Source organism: Python bivittatus, unplaced genomic scaffold, assembly GCF_059951505.1.
Source record: "Python bivittatus isolate LINGU-HERP-01145 unplaced genomic scaffold, Pbiv_v1 ctg000480_np1212, whole genome shotgun sequence".
Lineage (NCBI taxonomy): Eukaryota > Metazoa > Chordata > Lepidosauria > Squamata > Pythonidae > Python > Python bivittatus.
The window spans coordinates 101,836,856-101,859,338 of NW_028277075.1; the positions used below are offsets into that span (position 1 = coordinate 101,836,856).

The 22,483-nt window shown below is 38.6% G+C and overlaps 1 protein-coding gene and 1 long non-coding RNA gene across 4 annotated transcripts in view; one reads left to right on the forward strand and one right to left on the reverse strand.

Annotated features, from left to right (window-relative positions):
* RBMS1 (RNA binding motif single stranded interacting protein 1) overlaps positions 1 to 21,667 on the reverse strand; it is a 142,239-nt gene extending 120,572 nt beyond the window's left edge. The window contains exon 1 of one of the 3 annotated variants that reach the window (XM_088146642.1): positions 21,559 to 21,667. Coding sequence is in view for 2 of the 3 variants with exons in the window: in XM_088146641.1 (XP_088002767.1) it covers positions 20,675 to 20,749 (75 nt within the window). In the remaining variant the exon portion in view is untranslated. Of the gene's footprint in view, positions 1 to 20,674; positions 21,306 to 21,558 lie in introns of those variants that run through there. The other 2 variants (XM_088146641.1, XM_088146640.1) reach the window with 2 other exon arrangements.
* Positions 890 to 18,228, forward strand: LOC148215092 (uncharacterized). Its single transcript, XR_015797250.1, has 3 exons — positions 890 to 1,576; positions 12,506 to 12,649; positions 17,507 to 18,228. It is a non-coding gene; the product is annotated as an uncharacterized LOC148215092 (long non-coding RNA).
* Positions 21,668 to 22,483: the final 816 nt, after the last annotated feature.

Consider the following 22,483-nt stretch of genomic DNA (forward strand, 5'->3'; position numbering starts at 1 on the left):
ATGCAGAACAATGAGATTTTTGATGCTTTTATTTATCAGTTTTTATATTTTGTTCTCTTGCTGAATAACTCAACAAGATGTAAGTATGTATTTATGGATGGTCAGATGGATGGACAGAGAGACAGGTAGATATTCTGTTTTTATTTTCACAAGACAAAAATATTAGGCTAAAAGACTCTAGGATCAGAGACAATCAACACCAGTTGCCTAGGAAAAGTAGGCAGTCTTATTGACATAATGAAAGCAGATGGTAGCACTTGGCTGACCTGAGGAACTAATCAGCATCAAGCCTGCTTAGTATTTGGATGGGAGATGTCCAATGACTCCCAGAGCTACTGGACTGACCAGAAAGTAAAAAACGAAGATATGTTTAAGATGTTAATGGCAAACAACTTCTGTACTATAGTAAAAAAAACTACAGTATTTGGATCTATCCACAAAATCAGTAGAACTCAAGCTCAACTTGCTATGGCCTTCACATCCTCATGTTACCATCAGGTTGTGGCTGATACTGTGGGAGGTATAGCAACTTTTGGTCTCAACCAGCAATGCTCCTCTCTCTCTCTCTCTCTCTCTCTGTCTTTCTCTCTCTCTGTCTCTCCCTCTCATGTTTGTAATGCAATATGGCACAACTGGTCCACCACGGCTAACAGTACAGATCCAAATTATAACACAAAATCACAATAAATTATGAGGATTTAAAAACAACATAAGAATCATAAAACCATAAATAACAATACGCGAGCAATATAATGGCATAACTTCAGTCATGGGGGGAAAATCCCCAACAACAATGAAACCAGGCATGTATTAACAGGAAAGAGCTAAAGTTTTTTTAAGGGTTTTAACATCTTCTTCTTGAAATTGACCAGGGAGGAAGGATCCAGAAGGGTGCAGCTTATTTTTAAACCCATAAGAATGGTCTTTTCCATTAAATAATGGAGAAATATCATACTAATTCTATGCTCCCTAGAGACATTGTTGGAGGAGAGCCATATTAATCCATGGTAGCAGAACATCAGAAGGAGTTCTGGTAGCACTTTTTCTAATCTTATTAAAAGACATTAAGTGTTCTTGAGTTGCAGCTCATATTATCAGGTGCAGAGTGGCTAGACTGATGTTGGGTTTAAATTGGGATGGGGTGAGGAGGAGGGAAGATAGGATTGAACACTCTATCAGATCTCAGAGGGACCATTTTGGAAAACTGAGACTTTAACAGCATCATGGAGCAAGCGATTGCTGAACGAACATACATAAAAAGGTTTCAATAAATACAATGGGTTTTTAATACACTGCAATGGTCAACTGATAAGCTCCTGCTACATGTAGCCTGCATCCACATCACCGCCATATCTTCCGCTCCCTTCCCCCACCCCTGGTTAAATCCTCCATCAGTCTAGCTACTCTATGCATCCGATGAAATGAGCTGCAGCTCACAAAAGCTTATGCCTTTTAATAAAATATGTCTGCTGGAAAAGGTGCTGCCAGACTCGTTTTGTCTTTCTGCTCCCTGAAGAAAAAGTAGCCATACCACAGGAGAAGATGGAACACACTTAGAAGAACTAACAATTCAGAGGTAAATGAATATACTTACTAGGCATGTCATGGAGAAAAGATGTTTGTATTCAAAGTTTGATAAACGGGGGGAAATTTCATTATCTCAGAAATGGGAAATACCTGCTCTTTTTCAAGGTTTTACAAATGTTACTATTTTTATCACAGTGTTTATTTGCAAGTGAGCTTCCATGGATAAAAATAGTAACTTTGGAAACAGCCAGCAGCATTCCTCCTTATGTCAAGCAGAGGCACGCTTGGAAAAAAGTATCTCATCTTCGTATCTCACAATGAGAATTTATGGGATACTATATCTGCCTTTTGATAATATTTCCTTGCTGGAGAGTATTAATCCCTTAATTCCATCAACCTCTGAGAGCATGCAGATCATCAAGCAGCCCCCTGTCCCTGGAACACTCAGGATCCTGTCCACCCTGAGCCATGGGTGACTTTGGGGCAGTCATTCATTTTCAGCCCAACCTACCTCACAGGGTTATAACTGTGGGGGGAAATTAGACAAAGGATGCTCTGCATGCTATCTTGAGCTCCTGGAGGAAAGACAGGATACAAATGTAACAAATATAAATAAACAAACAAACATTTAACAAGCCCTGTTACTACACTTAAAAGACATATTTCCAATAGCCTTGTCTTACAGGCTACGAACTGCAATATTTTTGCTTTTTTGTTATTTGTGGCAGAGTATTTCATTAAAGAAAACATTTATTATTCCCTTTAAAAATAATACTGTGAAAGTTATAGGTAACCATATCCTAGCTGGTATCTTCTCGGTTCTGATCTTCTTAGTAAGATAAAGGTGACAACTGGAAGGTAAAATTGAAAGACTGACTGTTCCAGACATACTGTATTCAACAGTAAAGAAACATATAAATATTTTCTACGTTATTAAGGTAATACATGTTCAAATGCCAACAAATGTACTAAAGCTATAAGCTTAATTCCATCTCCAAGGAAACTCCAGGCTTTGTTGCTACAAATTGCCTTACTCTGCATGTGTGTGTGTGCGTGTGTGTGTGTGTGTTTTAATCAAAGTTTTTGAAGAACACACAATTGCGAGAAAGGCCAGTAAATAATCTCTCATGTGTATGAGGAAAGGAACTCTCCCTTTGGCATAATGCCACACTATGTACCCAACATCTGCCAACATCTGAAAGAAACACAAACTGTCATAGCCTTGCTAAAATGCTAACCACAGATACTGTACGAAGTTCAGCATTCTTTGCCCTGTTTCCATTAACCAACCAAGCGTTTTAAAAAAGGCAGATTTGTAGCAAGGTTTTGTTTCTGTACAGAATAATCTTACTATAGGCCACAGACATTTTGGAAAAAAGACCAAAATAAAAAATTGGATTTGGATTTTAGAGAAAATTAAATTTTCATAATGAAATTTAATTGAAGAAATTGTTTTCTGTCTTATACACTTCTTCAAAATGTCCTGGCATTTTTAACAGCATGCTAGAAAAATTATAAGAACGAGCTTTCATCTATCTACACACTTTTGCAATTGCAAAAATGAAGGTCCGAGACATTTTATCACTTTTCTCCTTGTCAACTCTAGTTGAAACATTCTGTTTCATCTCCAGTAATGAAAAATTTCAAATGGCTAACTGGAGAAAATATATCCTGGTTTACCCAATCTCATTATTTGTAAATAAATTATACTGTTTTGGTGATATTTACTTCCAGGTAACAGCCATGAAAGTCCTTTATCTGCCGTATCTGCACAGCTCCCAGAAATTTCCATTTATTTCCTAGTAGAAATAAATGTTAATTTATTTTGCTTTGCTGTGTGTCTTAAGTCTACATGTTTCTTACTCTACCCAACTCTTAATCCATTCTAGAAAATAAACATTTTCACTGGTTTATTATACTGGACATCAGTTGAACATAGGCATTTTAATATATTTATCTGAAGCATTTCACAGTTCAATTAAAAACTGCAGTGTGACTTACGATAACGTTTATGAATAAAAATGATGAAAAATAATAAAAAGCCAGAAAAAACTATACAAAAACAACATAAAACAGTGTGATCAAGACCCATAAATCCAAAATAAAGCCTAATTAAAAGTGCTCGCTGATCTCCCAGTTCCAAACTTGGGATATCATTATTCAGAATGGTCTAGAGGTGTGTACAGTAGGCCTCTGATATTAGAATACGGGCAAAACTATTTGCAAAAGGATTGTGTGACTGTAAAATGTAGTCCTTCTGTAGTATCAACTTCATCTGATTCTAAACCATATCAAAAGGATCAGAGACAATGGCACAAGGATAGTTCCAGGTAGGTAGGTAGGTAGGTAGGTAGGTAGGTAGGTAGGTAGGTAGATAGATAGATAGATAGATAGATAGATAGATAGATAGATAGATAGATAGATAGATAATTTTTAAAAAACCTAGCAAGGATTTGTCTATGAACGATGATGATGAAAGTCATAACTCAAGCAGTTGGTTGTTCTAATTTTCATACTGCATATAAAACCAACACAAACCTGATATAAAATCTGACTTGATACAAAAGTTGATTTAACCATGGCAAATTATAATTAAATTATTGAAACAGAAATTTGTACTAAAACTTCCTATCTATCATCAAACAGGATATCAAAGATATCAAGATTATTCACAGCCAACAGAAAATGCCTAATGTTCATCTGATACTTCTGGTTGACAGACAGTTCCATCACTAAGAGATCAGAGATCACACTAAGCCATGGTTCATTTAAGCCATCAACCACATTTAGCCCAATGTATGAATCCAACATTAAAACTAACAATGTAAGACTTTGTCAGAAATGGCAGATTCTCCCTAACTATAGCAAGCCTGTCTAATTTAACTATCCCTAAAAATGCTATTTTATTGTATTTATTTATTTTACTTATATATCACATTTATATAGCTGCCCATCTCACAAATCTATCCAATCATTCCCAGAATTTCCAGTCAATGTGGCTAAAAAGAGAATATAGTTTCCTCTTCCCTGTATGATAAATCAAACCCATAAACAGATTCAGAGGACAACAGGCAAGTACCAACAAGAAAGAGTGTGATAAAAGATGTGTAAATCTTAAGTTGATACTTACACATAAACATAGGTGTGCTATCAAGCAGATACTAAACATCCATGTAGCAGCCCTACTTTAATTCAGTAGCACACATCAAAACATTTCCTTTATCTTTTCTAATTCATTCAACTGTCTCTCTGATTTGTTGAGTTGCACTCTACCACCTTCTGAAATAAGGATTCATTACAGAAATACTGACAACCTTTTATCTACTCAGAATGAACAATACTAGCATAAAGGAAAGCCATTAGCAGCTACCAGCTACTGTCATTAAAACTGCAATTCTATATCAAATTATTTGGAAGTGATTTTAGTGAAATCAATAAGACTTACTTCTGAGTCTAAGTAAATAGCTTTTCTCACAAAAGTTATGAATTTTTAAAAAGAATAATCATAACCTGGGTTTATTTTTAACTATTATTTTTAAATTGTTAACTTTATTACTCACCTTATATAGATGAAACTGAACAGAATTTATCAAAGGTGATCATATGAATGTAAACTGACTCCCAAATGCTAAATTGAATAGATTTCAGGAGTCAGTCCAAGTACTATCATGTTAACTTTAGTTGGCTCCTCCCATTTGTTTTCACCGGTTGTGAAAAATTCCAGTAGAAAGTGACTCATAACAGATGATGCTCATAACATTATTTCTCAGTTCTTCCACTGAGAAATAACCTTGACAAAATCTTGGGTTACTGTGATATTCTATATATTTGTTTGAGCTACACAGTGGCCCTGTATAATGAAATACAAGAAACAATTCTATATTTATATATTCTGTTCCACAACAATAGAAATTTAACAGAGTATCATACTCTGATTATTATTCTTTTTTCTGCCAACTGTTGTTCAGGCCAGAAAATAGTAAGTAAGACTAACATTATAACGTTCTTATCACTGTACATCTGCTGTAACTCACCTAATCTTAAATAACTTCAATATAATACATAGTCCAAGCATTCAATTTTCTTTTACAAAATGCAACTCTTATACATTTCAATATATAATAGGAAAACTTAAGAATTAAAATATATTGAATCCATGCTTCTCCTTTTGATCTTCAGGAGCACCCCTGTGCTCCACCAAATCAGTTTAGAAGACCCTTCACTTTGTGAAACAGATTTGGGGACAGGAGACATAGAGAGCTGCCAAGGTAGATGAGTATCTTACACCAATGGTTTCACTGTACTAGTAAACAGACATCACTAAGTTATAATGGGATTTCTTTGGTTTTGGCTTAGTGTGCTGTGTGAATCCAGCTACTGTAGTTTCATGTGGGTTCACTTTTATATGAACTCAGATAATTGTGATTTATCCAAAAACCATGATCAAATAAACTATAACTTGGAATGTGTGAATTCAGTCAGTATTTGCTACAACCCTCTCTTACAAAAATCTATTCAACTTCTTAGAAAACCATTTACAGAATTACGTAGTAGAAATAGATTCTTGCATTTCTCATTTATATACAAAGTGACAGGAATATCTCAGTTTGCTTTTGTTTTATTTCTTAGAATTTTGGTAAGAAACCTGACACTCTACAGAAGACCTATCAGCATGACTGTCACGTATCAATATTGGAATCAAAATTAATTAAACCATGTTCAGTAAGATACTAGTACTTTCGTCCACTAATCTCTTATATTCATAAGGGACTTTCTAGTAGGAAGGACAAATATGCTGACATTTACTTGTACTTTCTGTCATGAGATGAAGCAAAAAAATACAGATTAATATTATAGTATATGTAATAACTGAATATTGATTACTGACCTTGTTACAAATAAAAAATAGAAGCATGATGGTGTAAACACCTCAGTATTTCATTATTATGCATACTTGATTTCTAGTTTCTGTATGTTCAGTCTAAAATATTATCTTCCATCCTCTTAGGAAGCATAGAGGACAGTTACAAATAGATGTTTTCTACTCCTGTTTATGTGAAAAAATCCAAGAATGTCTATCATAGGAACACAATAGAGGCCTTTTAGCAGTGTGCTGACACAAGAAAATCATAGAACTATGTGGTTTAATTGTGCATTCTCCAGCACTAGGCAAATTTCCATAACCTTATTGTAAACACTGTGTAAGGTTTGCCAAGATCAGCACAATAAGGGGGCTCATGCTTTATGTGCATAACCAAAAGCGACAGTTACTTCTTCTTTAGGATTTACATTTCTCTTTTTCTGAGCTTCTGAATGTGACTTCATGCTTTTGACTGACCGTTTCCTTGTATATGATTAAAATCTGCCACTTACAGCTCTAGCATCAGACCCTGTTTATATGCTGGCTTAAAAAAAGAGAAAGAAGTACCTATTTCTTATGATTGATTGATTGATTGATTGATTGATTGATTGATTGATTGATTCACATTTATACAGCCACCGATCTCATGTATGTGACTCTGGGCAATGTGCAAAAAAACAGAGTGCAGGTTTGGTACAGTAAATTTATCATGCCCCTATTAGCAAAGTTTCAAGGACACTGAGATGTATTTTGGCTGACTCTCTTCCTTGCAGACAGGCAGTTTACTACAGTATATCTATAACGTAGCAAAATTTTGTACAATGATATGTAGGTTATGGTAATAGATAACAAGAGGTCACCAGCAAAACTCATAAGCCAGCTCTCTCAACAGGTGTAACAAATAATTTCCCCCTTTGGCTGGTGTGGGTCTTCTGGGCTGTGTGGCCGTGGTCTTGAAGTCTTGTTTCCTAACGTTTCGCCAGCACCTGTGACCGGCATCTTCAGAGTGCAGGAGCACAGACAGGAGCAGTTCTCTCTGTGCCCAGGGTGAAGTGACCCTTCTGTGGGTATTTATAGAGATCCCCGATACATCATCCCGATATCCCGATATCATCATCCTGCCGGCTGACAAAGGCAACGCCACGGTAATTATGAAAACAGATGAATACAAAGACAAAGTTAGAGAACTACTAGACCCCACCACATACAGAAAACTAAAACGGGATCCTACCAGCAAAATCATGAAACAAACCAACACCCTGACGAGGAACTCCTCCCTTCACCCCAACGCACTTCAATGCATATGCAAGACAGAAGCCCTTACACCCAGACTATACGGACTCCCCAAAATCCACAAAGACTCGATCCCACTCAGACCCATCGTAAGCGCCATTGGCTCCCCGACATATGAATTATCCAAACGTCTGGCCACCCTTCTACAGACCCACGTGGGACAGACTCCAGCCCATATCAGAGACTCAGGACATTTCATCGAGAAAATCAGCACCCTGAAACTCAACCCCACAGACAAACTGATCAGCTTTGACGTGGTCTCCCTGTTCACTAAGGTACCAGTGAGGGACACCCTGGCACTCATCAAACAGATCTTTCCAGAAGACATCACAGCCTTATTTCAGCACTGCCTAACAACCAGTTACTTCCTATGGGACAATGAGTACTATGAACAGATGGACGGTGTCGCCATGGGAAGCCCCCTGAGCCCAGTCGTAGCAAATTTCTACATGGAACATTTTGAAAAACGGGCTTTAGAAACCGCACCTGTTACCCCAGCAGTCTGGTTCCGATTTGTGGATGACACCTTCGCAATTTGGAGTCAGTATGAAGAAGGCCTACAGAAGTTCCTGAACCACCTAAACAGCATCCACCCCAATATACAATTCACCATGGAAAAAGAAGTGGATGGCCAAATTCCATTTCTAGACACGTTGGTCATACGCAAACCAGACCTCAAATTAGGACACAAAGTCTACAGAAAACCCACCCACACAGACCGGTACCTACACAAAAACTCCAACCACCACCCACGTCAGAAAAGAGGCATTATCAAAACCCTCATGGATCGTGCCAATCGGATCTGCGAAACCCAATTCCTAAACTCTGAACTTAACCACCTTAATTGGGTCCTACAAGCGAATGGCTACTCCAAGAATGAAATAAAAAGAGCCATCAAACCAAGAAAGCAACATGCGACTGAAGAAGAAAAACAGCCACCCACCAATAAAGTATTTCTGCCCTATATCAAAGGGGTCACAGACCGCATGGGAAAACTGATGGAAAAACACAACTTCCAAACAATCTTCAGACCCACCAGAAAAGTACAAGAAGTGCTAAAATCAGCAAAAGACAAAAGGGATCCCCTCACCGCTGCAGGAGTATACCGCATACCATGCAGTTGCGGACAAGTATACATCGGGACCACAAAACGCAGCATCCATACCAGGATAAAAGAACACGAAAGACACTGCAGACTACAGCAACCAGAAAAATCTGCAGTAGCTGAACATGCTCTCAAGCACACTGGACACAAAATCCTATTTGAAAACACAGAGATACTGGACAACACCAACAGCCACTATACCAGGCTATACCGGGAAGCCATTGAGATTCACAAACACCAGCACAGTTTCAATAAAAAAGAGGAGAGTCTAAAAATCAACAAAACCTGGCTACCAATCCTGAAAAATACAGCCTGCAAAAGGTCAATGAACTCAGCTCAACCACCAGGACATGTGAACAGTTCACACAATGAACGTGCTAATCACCCCCAGCAGCCCCTCGTTAACAATTCAGTAGAAGAAAAAACCCTGCCTAATCCCCAGGAAGATACACACTATTCTGACCAAAACAAGCAGCCACTCGTTAACCCAACCCCCCCACCCCCCCCACACACACCCTAACCCCACCAATCCCCCCCCGTCAGATCTCTATAAATACCCACAAAAGGGTCACCTCATCCTGGGCACAGAGAGAACTGCTCCTGTCTGTGCTCCTGCACTCTGAAGATGCCGGTCACAGGTGCTGGCGAAACGTTAGGAAACAGAACTTCAAGACCACGGCCACACAGCCCGGAAGACCCACACCAGCCATCGTATGCCGGCCGTGAAAGCCTTCGACAATACAATTTCCCCCTTTATTTAATTATCTGCTACTTTCTGTTTTATTAAGTATTGTTTATTGGACATTGTAATGCTTGTAGGCTATTTTAAGTGGCTGGCCTTTCACCAAAATAACTCATTCACTGGGGGAGAGTTGGAGAATAAGTGGGTAAGGATGTGCTAGTGAGAAAAATACTCCTGGAGCTGGCTCTGATGAATACATTTTTGTTTAACATGAACAATAGTTGACAAAATCTTGAACAATTCAGTTTAATATGGCTCTTTTCTGGCAGATAGACAAGAGGATTTCTAAGCAATCTAATCAAATTTTCTTGAGTTTGTTTACTGATAAGCATTTCTTCACATTTTTTCCCTTCCCATTTATCCATAAGACTATGTAAACCTTTTTTCAACACAACACACATCAAGCTAGAAACTCCTCATTTCAAGTTTGAGACAATTATTTCAAGTCTGAAATGGGCTGCTCCAATCACCTTTGAAGTATTCTCAGCTTTAAACTGGGCTGTTTTCAGCTAGAACCACCCCCAAAATGGTTGTAGTGTATCATGAACGCAAGACGAAAGCAACTGTTCTGAATTCAAGACAAGGCTTTTCAAGCTAGAAACATTTCCCTTTGATTTAGTATGAAAATATTCTGAAAACAACTCACGTTCTATTTTCTAGCCAAAAAGAAGAAGAAAAAATCAGCTTTCCAAGTAAAGCATTCAGAAAGTTAAAATCAGATTAACTTCCATTGGTTTAGACTTTATGCTAAGCTAAATTTACTTATGGTTTCTTCAATCAAATTTATTTATTTTAATTTATTTATCAAATTTATATAGCTGCCCATCTCACAAGAAATTGGCTGGGTTCACCACAATACACTAAACCATACACCATGATTTACAAACCCATTAGACTAGAGCCAGCAAAGCACATGATAGCTTAGTACAATACGCAAATCTCCCAATGGAACTTCCCCAATCTAACTCATACTTTGCACATTGTATTTGTCCATGATGAGGATGCTCAAGTGTCCTCTGCAGTGCAAAAGAATAATTTAATTAGGAATTACTCCCTTGTAATACGTTTGAATTTTTCAATATTAATATAGCTTATTCCACATCTCTAAAAGTGCTTATTTTCAGGGCACATTTTGGAGGATAATAATGCCCCTGTTATTGATATTGTGGCTCAAACACTATCAGATTTAGTATTTCAATGTGTACTAAAGCCAATGCTGTTAATTAAAATTTCAAAATAATAAAGTGAATTTCCAAAAATCCTTAAAGATGGCCTATGTTAAATGGCTTTAGTGGTAAAGTATAGCTGAATAGTGTTGGGTGTTGAATTAAATTGTTTAGATGAAGAGTAGGAAAACCAAATGTTATCTTCTGGCTGGCAAAAATAAACGTATAACTTAGATTCAGAAACAGCAAATTTTTAAAACCTGCATTCACTCAAGACCATTGTCCTGTAGTCTTTGTTTTATTTCTATTTTTTTTAGAAATAGGAAATTTCTTTACCATTGTTAAATATAGTATTAAATTTTGCAAACTACCTAAAGTATTGTGAGTGCAAATAGAATCCAAAGTATAAGGTTTCTAACAAAAAAACAAAACAAAACAAAACAAAGCAAAATCTGCCCTCTGGACCATTATTTCCCCTGAGGTCAGACTGGCCACAACCTTGATGGCCTTCTGGAAAGGCCTGAAGACATAGCTTTGCCATCTGGTCTGGGGATCTCGTAATGGGTTTGGAGCCTGCAAAATGGTTGTATTGCTAGGAAAATGAGTGCGCTCTCCCACAGATTGTGTTTTCATAGTTTTTCATGGTTTTCATTAAATTTGCTGCTGCTGCTGCTGCTATTATTATTGTTGTTGTTGTTGTTGTTGTTGTATTTTTATCTTCTGCGCTGCCCAAAGCTGCATATGTTAGATGGGTGGCTATATAAATTCACCAAATTAATAAATAAGAAAATCAAAAACATTGTTTTAAAAAATTAAATTAAAAAATAATTTTGTTTTTACATTTATTTTTAAATGTACCATTTATTCTGAATAAATTTCCTTTTCAAGAGACTTGTGAATTGTGATTAAAGACAGATTACATCTACCATCTGCACACTTCAGGTCCCTGAACATTGTACTTTACATACTAAAAGCAGTTGTAACAAATGCATAAAAGCAAGACATACACAATAGGAAGTCCTTCATTCAAAGTATCACTTAACCATGACCTCATTAAGTTGCCTTAGGCATTACTCTCATTCTTACCCAACACTATTATCCTGAAATAGTACTGGCCTCTTTTTCAGGGGTATAAAAATGTACAGAGCTAATGAATGGGAAGTGCTTTAGGTATAGGAAATCTCAAGCCTGTAAATGAGAATAGGCTCTCAGAAGATCTCACCTGGTTGCCTGGGACTTTCTTCTTTGTTTCTGTGCTGACTGGGGGGGGGGGGGGGGCAGGCTTCTCTTCCTCCATTGCCAGCAAAGGAGAGTCTCTGGGGGCCCAATTTAGATTGGGACTGGATAGGAAGGAAGAGTATTACACAAACACCAATAATCAATATGCTAAACAGACCACCTTAAAAAAATGACAACATTAAATATAGCAGTCATAAAACATTAACTAGTAGTCATAATCCAAAATGAAACTAAATGTAACTCCATTGAAATCAGTGGGCTTAAACCTAGCTAAAACTATATTGGAATTGTACCAGTATGTATACAAAATAGAGGTTATGTAACTAATTTTGAGCCAAGGTAACAGCTCATTATTCTGCATTAAACTCAGATATACCTCAGTAATTTAAAACTGTAGAGGTAAATCAGAGGAAACTTTGCATTTAAAAATAGTAAATCTCTTCCTCCCCACTACACAGTGTCATTACTGCCAACTGTTTGGTGGAAAACAGGATCACTGAAAAAGCTTGAAAAAAATCAGTGAAATATACTGGAGAAAGGCGGGTGAATCAATCCTACTTCCTTTTCCATAGCAGGGATGTTACCACATGCATAGGAAGGCCCTCAGAAAAGTGAGGGGAAGTGAAGTATGCTCCAGAAGCCTGCTTTAATTGCACTGTGTCCTCTCCCCACCTGTCAGCCCTCCAAGGTAGACCAAACTTGGAAACCAAAGACGCGTAAGTTAATACTACTTTTATTACAAGTTTATAGTAACAGAATCTTGCAAGTCTGAATGTGCTTCCCCCCTTCATCCCTTTATCTTCATGAGAACTAGGGAGGGTCATGTCTGAGACACCTTCTCAAATTACATTTCTGCCCCGGGCTCAGATTCTTTTTATCTGACAGTTGTCTTGGTTGCAGCTCTTCTGGCTGGGGAATTCTGGGAGTTGGAGTCCTCAAGTCTTAAAGTTGCCAAGGTTGAGAAATGCTGCCCTAAAGTAAGAGAAAAATGCCAGAAATTCTTGGCCTCAGCTAATGTTTGATAGGCTCCCACTCACTTTACATCATTACCTCCCAATAAATACCCTTTCCCTCCAAAAAATTGCTTTGCTTGGCTAAAAAAAGGTTTCCTAACTTTGCTATAAGCAAAGGAATAAGAGCTGTTGAATAAAATTGGTTGTATAATTACATTTTGCACATGGTATCATGTATCACTTTTCCCCTGATGTCACTAACACCAAGTACAAAAATCCTAGGCAGATTATCACTCTATGGCTGCCTCTCTGATTAGGCCAAGACACAATTCTCAGAGATTTCTCCGTCCAGAAAAGCCACTTGAATCAAATATAAGGATAATTATATTTAAGGATTATTTAAGGATAAACAACTTCAAATAGGGGTCTACAAAGTATTTTGAGTTCAATCAGGTTTTTATGACCATTCAGGAAGTGTTCTGAGCTTGAAATCTGTTTCAGGTTCAGACAGATACTTTGACCTCAAAATGGGCCTGTTTGAGCCTGGAACCCTTCCAGAATAGTCAGAATAACCCTGAAATAATCATTTTGGACACTGTTGCTTCAGTATAACAGAGAGCCATGAAATCCTTCTGAATATTTCAAGACGCATATATTTCCTATTGTATTGGTTGTTTTTTTAAAAAAAAAACCAATACAATACAAAAAAAGGAAGTCTGAAACAGAAGTGGATTTTTAGAAAGAAAAAAGCAGACAAATCCAAAGATATCTATGTATAAAGGTCTTGCACTCAAATGCTATAGGTAAAAATGAAACAAAAACTCATGTAAAATTGTCCTTTTCCAAGTAACTTTCTCAGTACTTATAAAGAAGGATTAATTATCGACTAGCTGCAAGCAATGAAACATTATAGCCAGAACTGTAATCTCTTCATAAATAATAACTGGTTAACCTCATAAAAAGAAAAAGGGCTACAGCCCTCTTTATGTTTTATTCACCTACTGTAATCAGTTTCACAGAGAGTTAATATTCATTGCACATAGGAATCAATGTTGCACAGTTAAGTATAACATTTATGGTTAAATCCAGCTATTATACAGAATATCTTCATCATTCATTACATTATCCGCAATTGTTTAATTACTTTTCATGGTTTCATGCATACAGAGTAGTTCTATACCACCAATATAGCCCGTGCTTCAGCTGAAAAGAAGGTCAGTAGAATGATGACCAGATCATGTCAGAACTGATTAAGAGAGTTCTATCTGACGTACTTCCTGTACTTACTTCCTCTGCTAGACAATTGACCCAGGGTGTTTGGCCTCGGAGACAATTTTAGTTGGGAGCTCAAGTTTTAAACATTAAGCTTCTTCTTTCTGAATTAACAGATACTTGTGGATCTCTTGGTAGCCTCAGACAGTCAAGATATATTTATATAACAGGCAGCTGTAGCTTGAAACTGCTAGTTCACTCCTGTCCAGCCTCAGACCTTAAAACCTGTATTATTTCACCTCTTGCCCCAAACCAAGCCAAATATCTTTAGAAATGGTAATAAACATATTTTGGGTTTCTTCTTATTTTTAATCCTTGACCTCCATGACCAGTATCACTGAAGAAGCCTCAGCATTGATATAGCAATAATTATTTATTGTAGGCAAATAAATAAATACCATAAATATTGAAAATACAACGTAATCTAAAATTTGTAATTATGTTCCAGACTCCTCTAGGAAACCTGGCTTCATTCTGAACACTGAAAAAGTGAGAAACAAAATACAGAAAATAGAAAATACATTAATGTTGTATTTTAAAGGACCATCCTTTAGAACAGTAAAATCTGCAAGCATTAAATGGGTTAGGGAACACTGTTACTGTACAAGTATAGCTAGTGACAGTGTGACAGTGTCAGCAAGAGAACAATGTATTGCAAATCACTGATCATTAAGGTTCAACAGGACCAGCATTTGAAGTAATTAGGGAAGTATTTAGAATTACAATCATCATCCAGTCCAGGTTGTCCACTAGAAAACATTCATAGAGCTCTACATCTCTCACCGAAATTGTCAGAATAAACTATAGTTTTCTTTTTTTTAAAGGTAACTGGAGAAAGCATTGGTGCAAATGAAGGTAGTAGGTTCTGAGAAATGAACCATTTAAGTTGGAGTTCATCACTTCCCTGAAAACCAAAGTGTCTTTAACTTGTAGGTTCAACAGGAAAACCTAATCTATCTAACAAGTCTTACACTAAGAAACAGGAGAAGAGCCACACCAAGGGATGCTAGAGATTAAATGAGTGAAACGCTAATAAGCAATCTGGTACAGAGGAGACAAATTACCGTAGCATGACCTTACAGCAATGAAACAATGGATAATCTGATCAGATTTCAGAAGCTTAGATTTTGATGCCTCAAAGAGAATTTGGGCTATCCCTCTGAGCACCTCTTTCAAGAATAAGGCTCTGAGGAAATGGAAGTGGGGAGTGATTTTATTATGAGATCTGACCTAGCATAGTGTCCCTTTAAACACTCATGCTTCACTCCTTCCCAACTGGCAGTCCACAGCCAGATGCAGTACAGTAAATCCTATTAATCTGGGCCACAGTAGCTATATCAAAAGAAGTATTTTTTTTATAATGGTTAATAATCTAGCATGTAAGGAAATCACAATGGATTGTATCTAATTATACCTGACTGTCAGCAGAATGAACAACACTGGAAGATTATTATCCTGCCCCCCCATCTCCCCCAATCTGCTTTAGAGGTTTAGGGGATGTTCCAGAAAAGAAATCAGGGAGGAAGGGAAATTCCCGCTGTCAAGCAGATTTCTGCTTACAGGACTTTAGATATAGTCCCTTTTTAAAAAATGAACTATCGTGTGAGAAAGACAATATATTTCATCAAAACATCCTCACATTTTTTTTTTAAAGCCCCAGCTAATGATTAATCAGAAATGCTATTGTACAGGTAGCTATCCATGAAAAAGTTAGAGCTTTTTAAACTGATTTGTTCTATTCATTCATTTTCCAGATCAATGTAGGAAAATAGAATTCTGTCCCTGAATTCAGAATAGTTGCCCCTCCATTAGTTAGAACAACTACTCCTATTCCTCCTGGTGGAATATCTTGCCACAGTCTTTTCCCTAATATGATAAAGTATAGAGTACCGCATTTCTATGGTAAATCTTGCTCTGGCTACAGTTGGTCCCCATTCAAATGAGATTTTCAGTAAACTGTCTCTTCTAAAATAAATTGTTAAAGGAGTTTCTTGGAAAATTTTAATTCAAGAAATGGGTCTAACATTAAATTCTCAAAGCTATGTGTGTAAGGGTCCTTGGATTTTCCACACAATGATACAAACATTATGCATGTGTTCTGAAACACTGGCTCTTCCAAACACTTTTATACAATCAATTCAGCCAAAGTTTTACTAAGGGGAAAAAAAGGGTTAAAAGCTATACTTATGCAAAATGCTACATTGATATAATTATCTTATTCCAGAGACCATGTGCTGCTCAGCATCAGTGTGAATAAATGATTAATTTTAAAATAGAACAACGAAGAGTTACAACTCAACATATTTAATGATGGAGTTAGTTTATGATCAGAAGATAAAAAAGTAGAAAAATACATTAAACATCTCTTTAAATAGGAACACTGGCCTAAGCTAACATTTTCCCACTGAATATTTTGCATAGCTGTCTGGAGCTGCTAAAATAGGCAGCATACAAATGTATATATGTATGAATATAAATGAATAGTAATTAGGAGAGCCCACAATAAAAATTTTAGCTATTTTTATTTTATTATTTATTTATTATTAAATTTATATGCCACCCATCTTCCCCAAGCTATCCTTTAGGACAGATGGGATATTCCTTTTCAGCCATCATTAAATAGTTTTACATTAAAAAAATATTTAGAGGGATGCATATGCACTGCATTGCAAATCTGATTTACCAATACAGATCTGTTATGTAGATATCTATGTTTACAAATGGCCTATATTGAATATTAATGTGATCACCTATGTTTTATTGCAAAATTTAAGTCCGTTCACAGTAATGTAACTATTTCGAGAAGAATCCAGCCAAATCCAGCTATTAACTTCAAGAAGAAAAATGAAAGCATACACTCAGTTTTCCAATTGAAATAGGTCAGACTGTGTTAAACTCTGAATTGTCAGTAATGAAATTATTCTGCTTCCCAATAACTTACTAAAAATGAATTATCTCTATTTATAGAGATGAATTCTTATTCAATAACTATTTGACTAACTCCTTCTATTCTGGGGAAAGTCATTGTGTCCTTAATCCACAAAATTTACCCTTTAAGTTGGAGACAGAGATACTGAATCATAGCAAGGTCCACAGCTCTTTGCTTTCATGTATATTGAAGAAATAATTAGAATGTTTCATGACTATCTGCAATGAAGATATTAAAAATGGAGACTGAATCATTCAAACAGCTTCATACATTTTGAATTGGATAGACTCTTTCCATCTGCTATTTTGGTTGAAATTGGTAATTGCTACATTCTACAAAATTAAGACTCTTTAAATGAACCTCAGATTTCTACTGACCATAGGTTGTGAATTCATTTGTTGTTCCTTTTATTTTTATAGCCACAGGTCATATTCACAACTGATGTCACTCTACCAGTGGAAGTCACTTAGCAGTGGAATGAGGACAGAAGCAACTTGTGAGCTACAGACATATGGTTGGCCTTTATGGGACCTGAATGATGGACTAGAGATCTGTTTTTGGGTAGATCTGACACAGATCTTCATTTCCCTGCAGCCTACAGGCATGAATTCTGCTCTGTAGGGTTGGGACATTTGCCTCATTTTTTCTCTCCTCTAGATCTTTCTAACTGTAGAGAGATAACCATGGGGTAGATGCTATGTAATTTTTACCTGGAACAGCTTTCAGAAAGTTTATTAAAATTATATCTCAATATAAAATGTAAAGCATGTGGAAACTGTTACTGATGTCTGACAAACCTGAAGGCACGGAAATTAGTGGAGCAATAAACTGGGATCTCTGTCCCCTTTCAATCACAACTGTCTCTAATTTGCTTTTCTTTCCTGCATCTCTACGCTGCCCACCCCAGAATCTCACTGAAACAGGAATTGTGAACACAATCATTGCATGTAGTAGTTCATATACGTAGGTTAAATGGTTGTGTGCACCTCTTTTACCAAGCAAGGAGATGAAGACTAATGTGATTTCAGACTATAATTTGAATAGGGATTACTACAATACATGTTTTGGAGATGTCACTGACTGTAGCATAAATCAATATTAAATACTTTATAGAGGAAGCACATTTTCAGAAGATGGTCCTTAAGGCTTTTCTGTAGATGATATCCTAATTACAAGTGCAAGCTTATTACAGTTTCTCTCTTCAATTATTTACAGTGCAAAAAGACAAGAAAGACTACATTAGCTATATTAAAATATGTATTTAGTTTCTCTACTGTTAATGGCATACAAAAATGAATCAGAAAAATATTCTTGTGCAAAAATGTGGTTTTGTTTACCTGTATTTTTAAATTAATTTTTCATAATATAACATGTTGAAAAGTTTTTTTGTCTTTTCAAATGACATACAGGCTTCTACTTTGCACTGCTATGCTGAAGCTGTAAGCATAAACCACCCCTACTTGGAAGAAAGTCCCATTTACGTCAAAGCATGTGTCATTATGTATTTGAATTACTACTGAAACTGACACACTTACTGTATTAGTCCTTATAGAACTTTTAAACAATCACTTCAAAATTCAAAATGTCAGAAAACACTGATACATTTTATACATGGGGCTACTTTTGATGTAATGTTATGATTCATAACTTGATGTGGAACAATTCGATTTCAGATGCATACCCAAATTTGCCAGGTTTAAACTGAAAGTGTCTTGCCACTACCAAGGACACTAAGCAAAAGAAATCCATGGTTCCCAGAACGGAAGGCTAAGAGCCATAGTTGCTAGGGGAACTCTTGAACACTCTCCACTCCCTACAACCATAAACTCAGCATTCTTGCCTGTTTGCCACTCATAATTGCTTCAGTTGTAATTCACACACAAGGAAAGCTTCTGTTGTAATTCTCACAACCAAGATAATTTCTAAATAGTGGTGAACCTTAAATTGGAATGTTGCTGATATATCCATGTGATTACTAACAATCACAGATCAATTTAATGAACAGCACTGAATCCTCTGACTCCAGATAGATACAGTAGATAGATAGATCAATCCTTCTTATATCATGTTAACATTTACTGGTGCGTGCCTAAGATTTGAAAAAATAAAATTTTTTAAACTGTAGTTGTGAATCTTCATTTCCACAGTGCTGTATTAATATAATAAGGACAAGAACATACTTCACATATCGCACAGTGTGTGTGTTGCATGCAGTGCTATTCACTGGAGAACATTTAGATATCAAATATTCCAGGCAGAGGATGCAAACACCCTGCATTTGCCAGATTTGCAGCATGATATATCCAGAGCAGCTATACTGACTAGCTTTGGAGATTCCACATACATCCATAGGCACATTCCAGAGATATCAAAGATCTTGGGAAAAATTAACAAATCTGCCTGGACTCGATCTAGATTAGGGATGCAATTTTTTAAAAATTATTATTAACATCACCATTAGTTTTTCTTTTAGTAATGCAGATAAAGCAAGACATAAATTTGGGTTCCATTACAATGTAAGGCAGAGTGACTGGCAACCAATTTGATTTTAAACAACCCAGCTCAATATATTCCATTTCCTAAAAGCGAACTTTGAAATTTGCAGAATAAAACTATTCCAGTACCAGACTGCTATGTAGATGCTTTCAAAAAAATAATTTTGCTTTAATTATTTGTAGCTTTATTGTCTTCTTCAGGATGGATCATTTTACTGATTATTTAAAATAAACTCAGGGTTCTTCAGGAAATATATGTATTTTTAAATAGCATTCTCTATCCTAATCCAACTAGTTCCAGAGTTTAAAGTACTTCCTGGTTAGTTGAAAGTTATGATAAGAGAGAAAAAGCAATATAATGCGGGTGTAGGGTAATAAAACTTAATCCTGTTACAGTATTTCTGCTCAGAATAAAAACCTAACGGGGAGAAAAAGGAAGGCTACATTACGTCCTCAGGGGCAACAAAATGCCTATCAGGACGCTGAGCTCTAATTAACCCTGGGGAGGGTGAGTACGGGAGGAAAAGAGGAGCGGTTGCAACTGGGATATGTATCAGAAGAAGGAAAAAAATCGAATTAACTCCGGGCGAAGAAGAAAATGTGGGGGGAAGGGAACGAATGAGCAGGGGGAAGCAGTTGGGAAAAAGGGTCAAGAGTCAGAGAAAAGGGAATGGCTGGGAGGTGACAGTGAGGACATCAGCATGAGGAGGGTAAAGGAGGCAGCTCTGGAGCTCAGACCCAAACGCTTCCGCCCGAAAGCCTGCCACATTTCTTTTCTTTCTTTCTTTCCCGAGCACGCACGCACACACACTCACACACACACACGTCTATCCTAAAAGGGAACAGAGGAGGCAGAGTCAGGAAGGGGCTCCCGGCGCATGTGCGCGCCCCCGACAGTGAGCGCGCCTGTAACCCGATGCCACCCCAAGAGCCCCCTCCTCCTCGCCCCAGGACCCCCCCCCTTTCCTCTTCCTCCGAGGCTATAGTTAGCAAGACTGTAAACTGTAGCCCAGCCCAGCCCAGCCCTGCCGCCCTCGGTGCCCTTCTCTGGCAAGAAAGAAGGCGAGACCCTGCCCGGCGACCGTACCATACCTTAGCCTGCAGATACTGGGGGTAGTAGTAGGTGGTGTACTGGGGGTACATCTGCTGTTTCCACACTTTGCCCATGAAGCTGGAATAAGGGAGCCCGCAGCGCAGGGATGAGGGAGGGCACTTGACCAGGGGGAGGGGGGAGGAAAGCGACGACGAAAGGGAGGGGGCTCGCGCGCTTCCTCTCCTGCACGCGCCTGCTCGCTCGCTGCCTCCCTCGCGCTCTCCCCGGTTGTCCCCGGCTCGGCTTCTTTCTTCCCGGCGGCGACGGTCTCTGCGCTCCTCCTTTCTCCGCTGAGCCCAGTCCTTCTTTCCTTCCTCTTCCGACCCTCAGAAGGGGCGGCGGTGGGAGCAGCAGCGGGAGAAAGAAACTGCAGAGGGCACCGAGGACAAGAGTGCTCGGTCGCTCGCTCGCCCGCCCCCTCCCTCCCTGCCCGGGGGCTCGCGCGGGCACGAGCGCGCGCCCGCTGCAAGAGTTTTCCCTCGCCCAGCTCAGGCGCCACGAGCTAGCAGCGCCCGGCCGGTTCCGAGCGCCGCCTGGAAAGCGGTCAAGACAAGTGCGAACTGCGGATGCGGCAAAAGACTCCTTGCCAGCCAGGGGCGAAGGAAAGCGGGAGGCGGGGGGAGAGGGAGACCGGAGCGGCGGGCGGGAGAAGCAGGCCGGGGAGGGGAGAGGGGAGCGGCGCGCGCGAGGGAGGGAGGCGGCGCTTCGTGCCCAGTCTGGGCTCCGGGGGTGGGATGGGCTTCTCCTACGAGAAGGGAGTCGGGGGAAACCGCTGCGGCAAACACAGGAGAGCGGATCCGGAGAGGAAGGCGCGAATACTTTGGAGGACCCAGAGGCCTCGCGACGGGGGACCGGGCGTGGGAACTCGCGGGCTCGGACTCACCCCTCTGCCGGAGTCGTCCACGGAGGGCTTGGAAGGGAATGGCAGCGATCGCGCTCCTCGCCCGGATTGGAAACCTCGGAGCAGGCGGAGGGGAACTCTGCTTGCTGCCTACCGCGATTGCTCCTTTTCAGGATTCTCGCTGTAGGACAGTAGGCGGATACGTATCTTGCTGGCTCCCAGAAAGAACTCCCGTTGCCTCTGTCACTGTGCAAAATTGATTGGGCTTTAGCATTTTTCCCTGGATTTTACAGTGCGGGTTTTTACGATGCTGCTCGAGGAGACTCCTGTGTGTCTTAAAATGTGCTTTTGGGGCGTCTTTTTCAGGGACGTACAGCTTGTCCTTTAAGCGGCTGGTCTCAAGTGTACATTAACTGATGTACTTGCGGCACAAGCGAGGAATAGAGTTGCTAGAGTTTAGCAATTGATAGGGAGTTTCTTCCTTCCAATTTCCCAAGCTAAATTGAAGAAAGAATGGGTTCCAACAAACTATATTCTGTAGTATAACTTTTCCCAAGATACTTTCTACGACTTTCTGGGGATTTCCCATCTCCAAAGCTCATCTAATATACTGACTAAATTCCGTGTATAACTGTTTTAGAGTTGCTGTTTTTAGGCTAATGTTCTCTTATTCCTAACCAATAATCATCCTTTCCTTGGATGAGTGAATAAAAAACTGGACCGTAAACCATGAAATATGTTCAACACAGAGAAGCTTCACCAGACACATCAGAAAGTGTTGGCCATTACAACTGGAAAAGATGAAGATAACATTTGTTTGTACTGTAACCTTGTCACATTTACCTGGGAATAAATCCCATGAAGCTCTGTGGGACTTATTTCTGAGTATGCCCTCACAGAGCTGGGCTTCTGAAAGGTTAAAGAGCAGCAATACAAATATAATGAAATACCGAAAATGTACATGAAA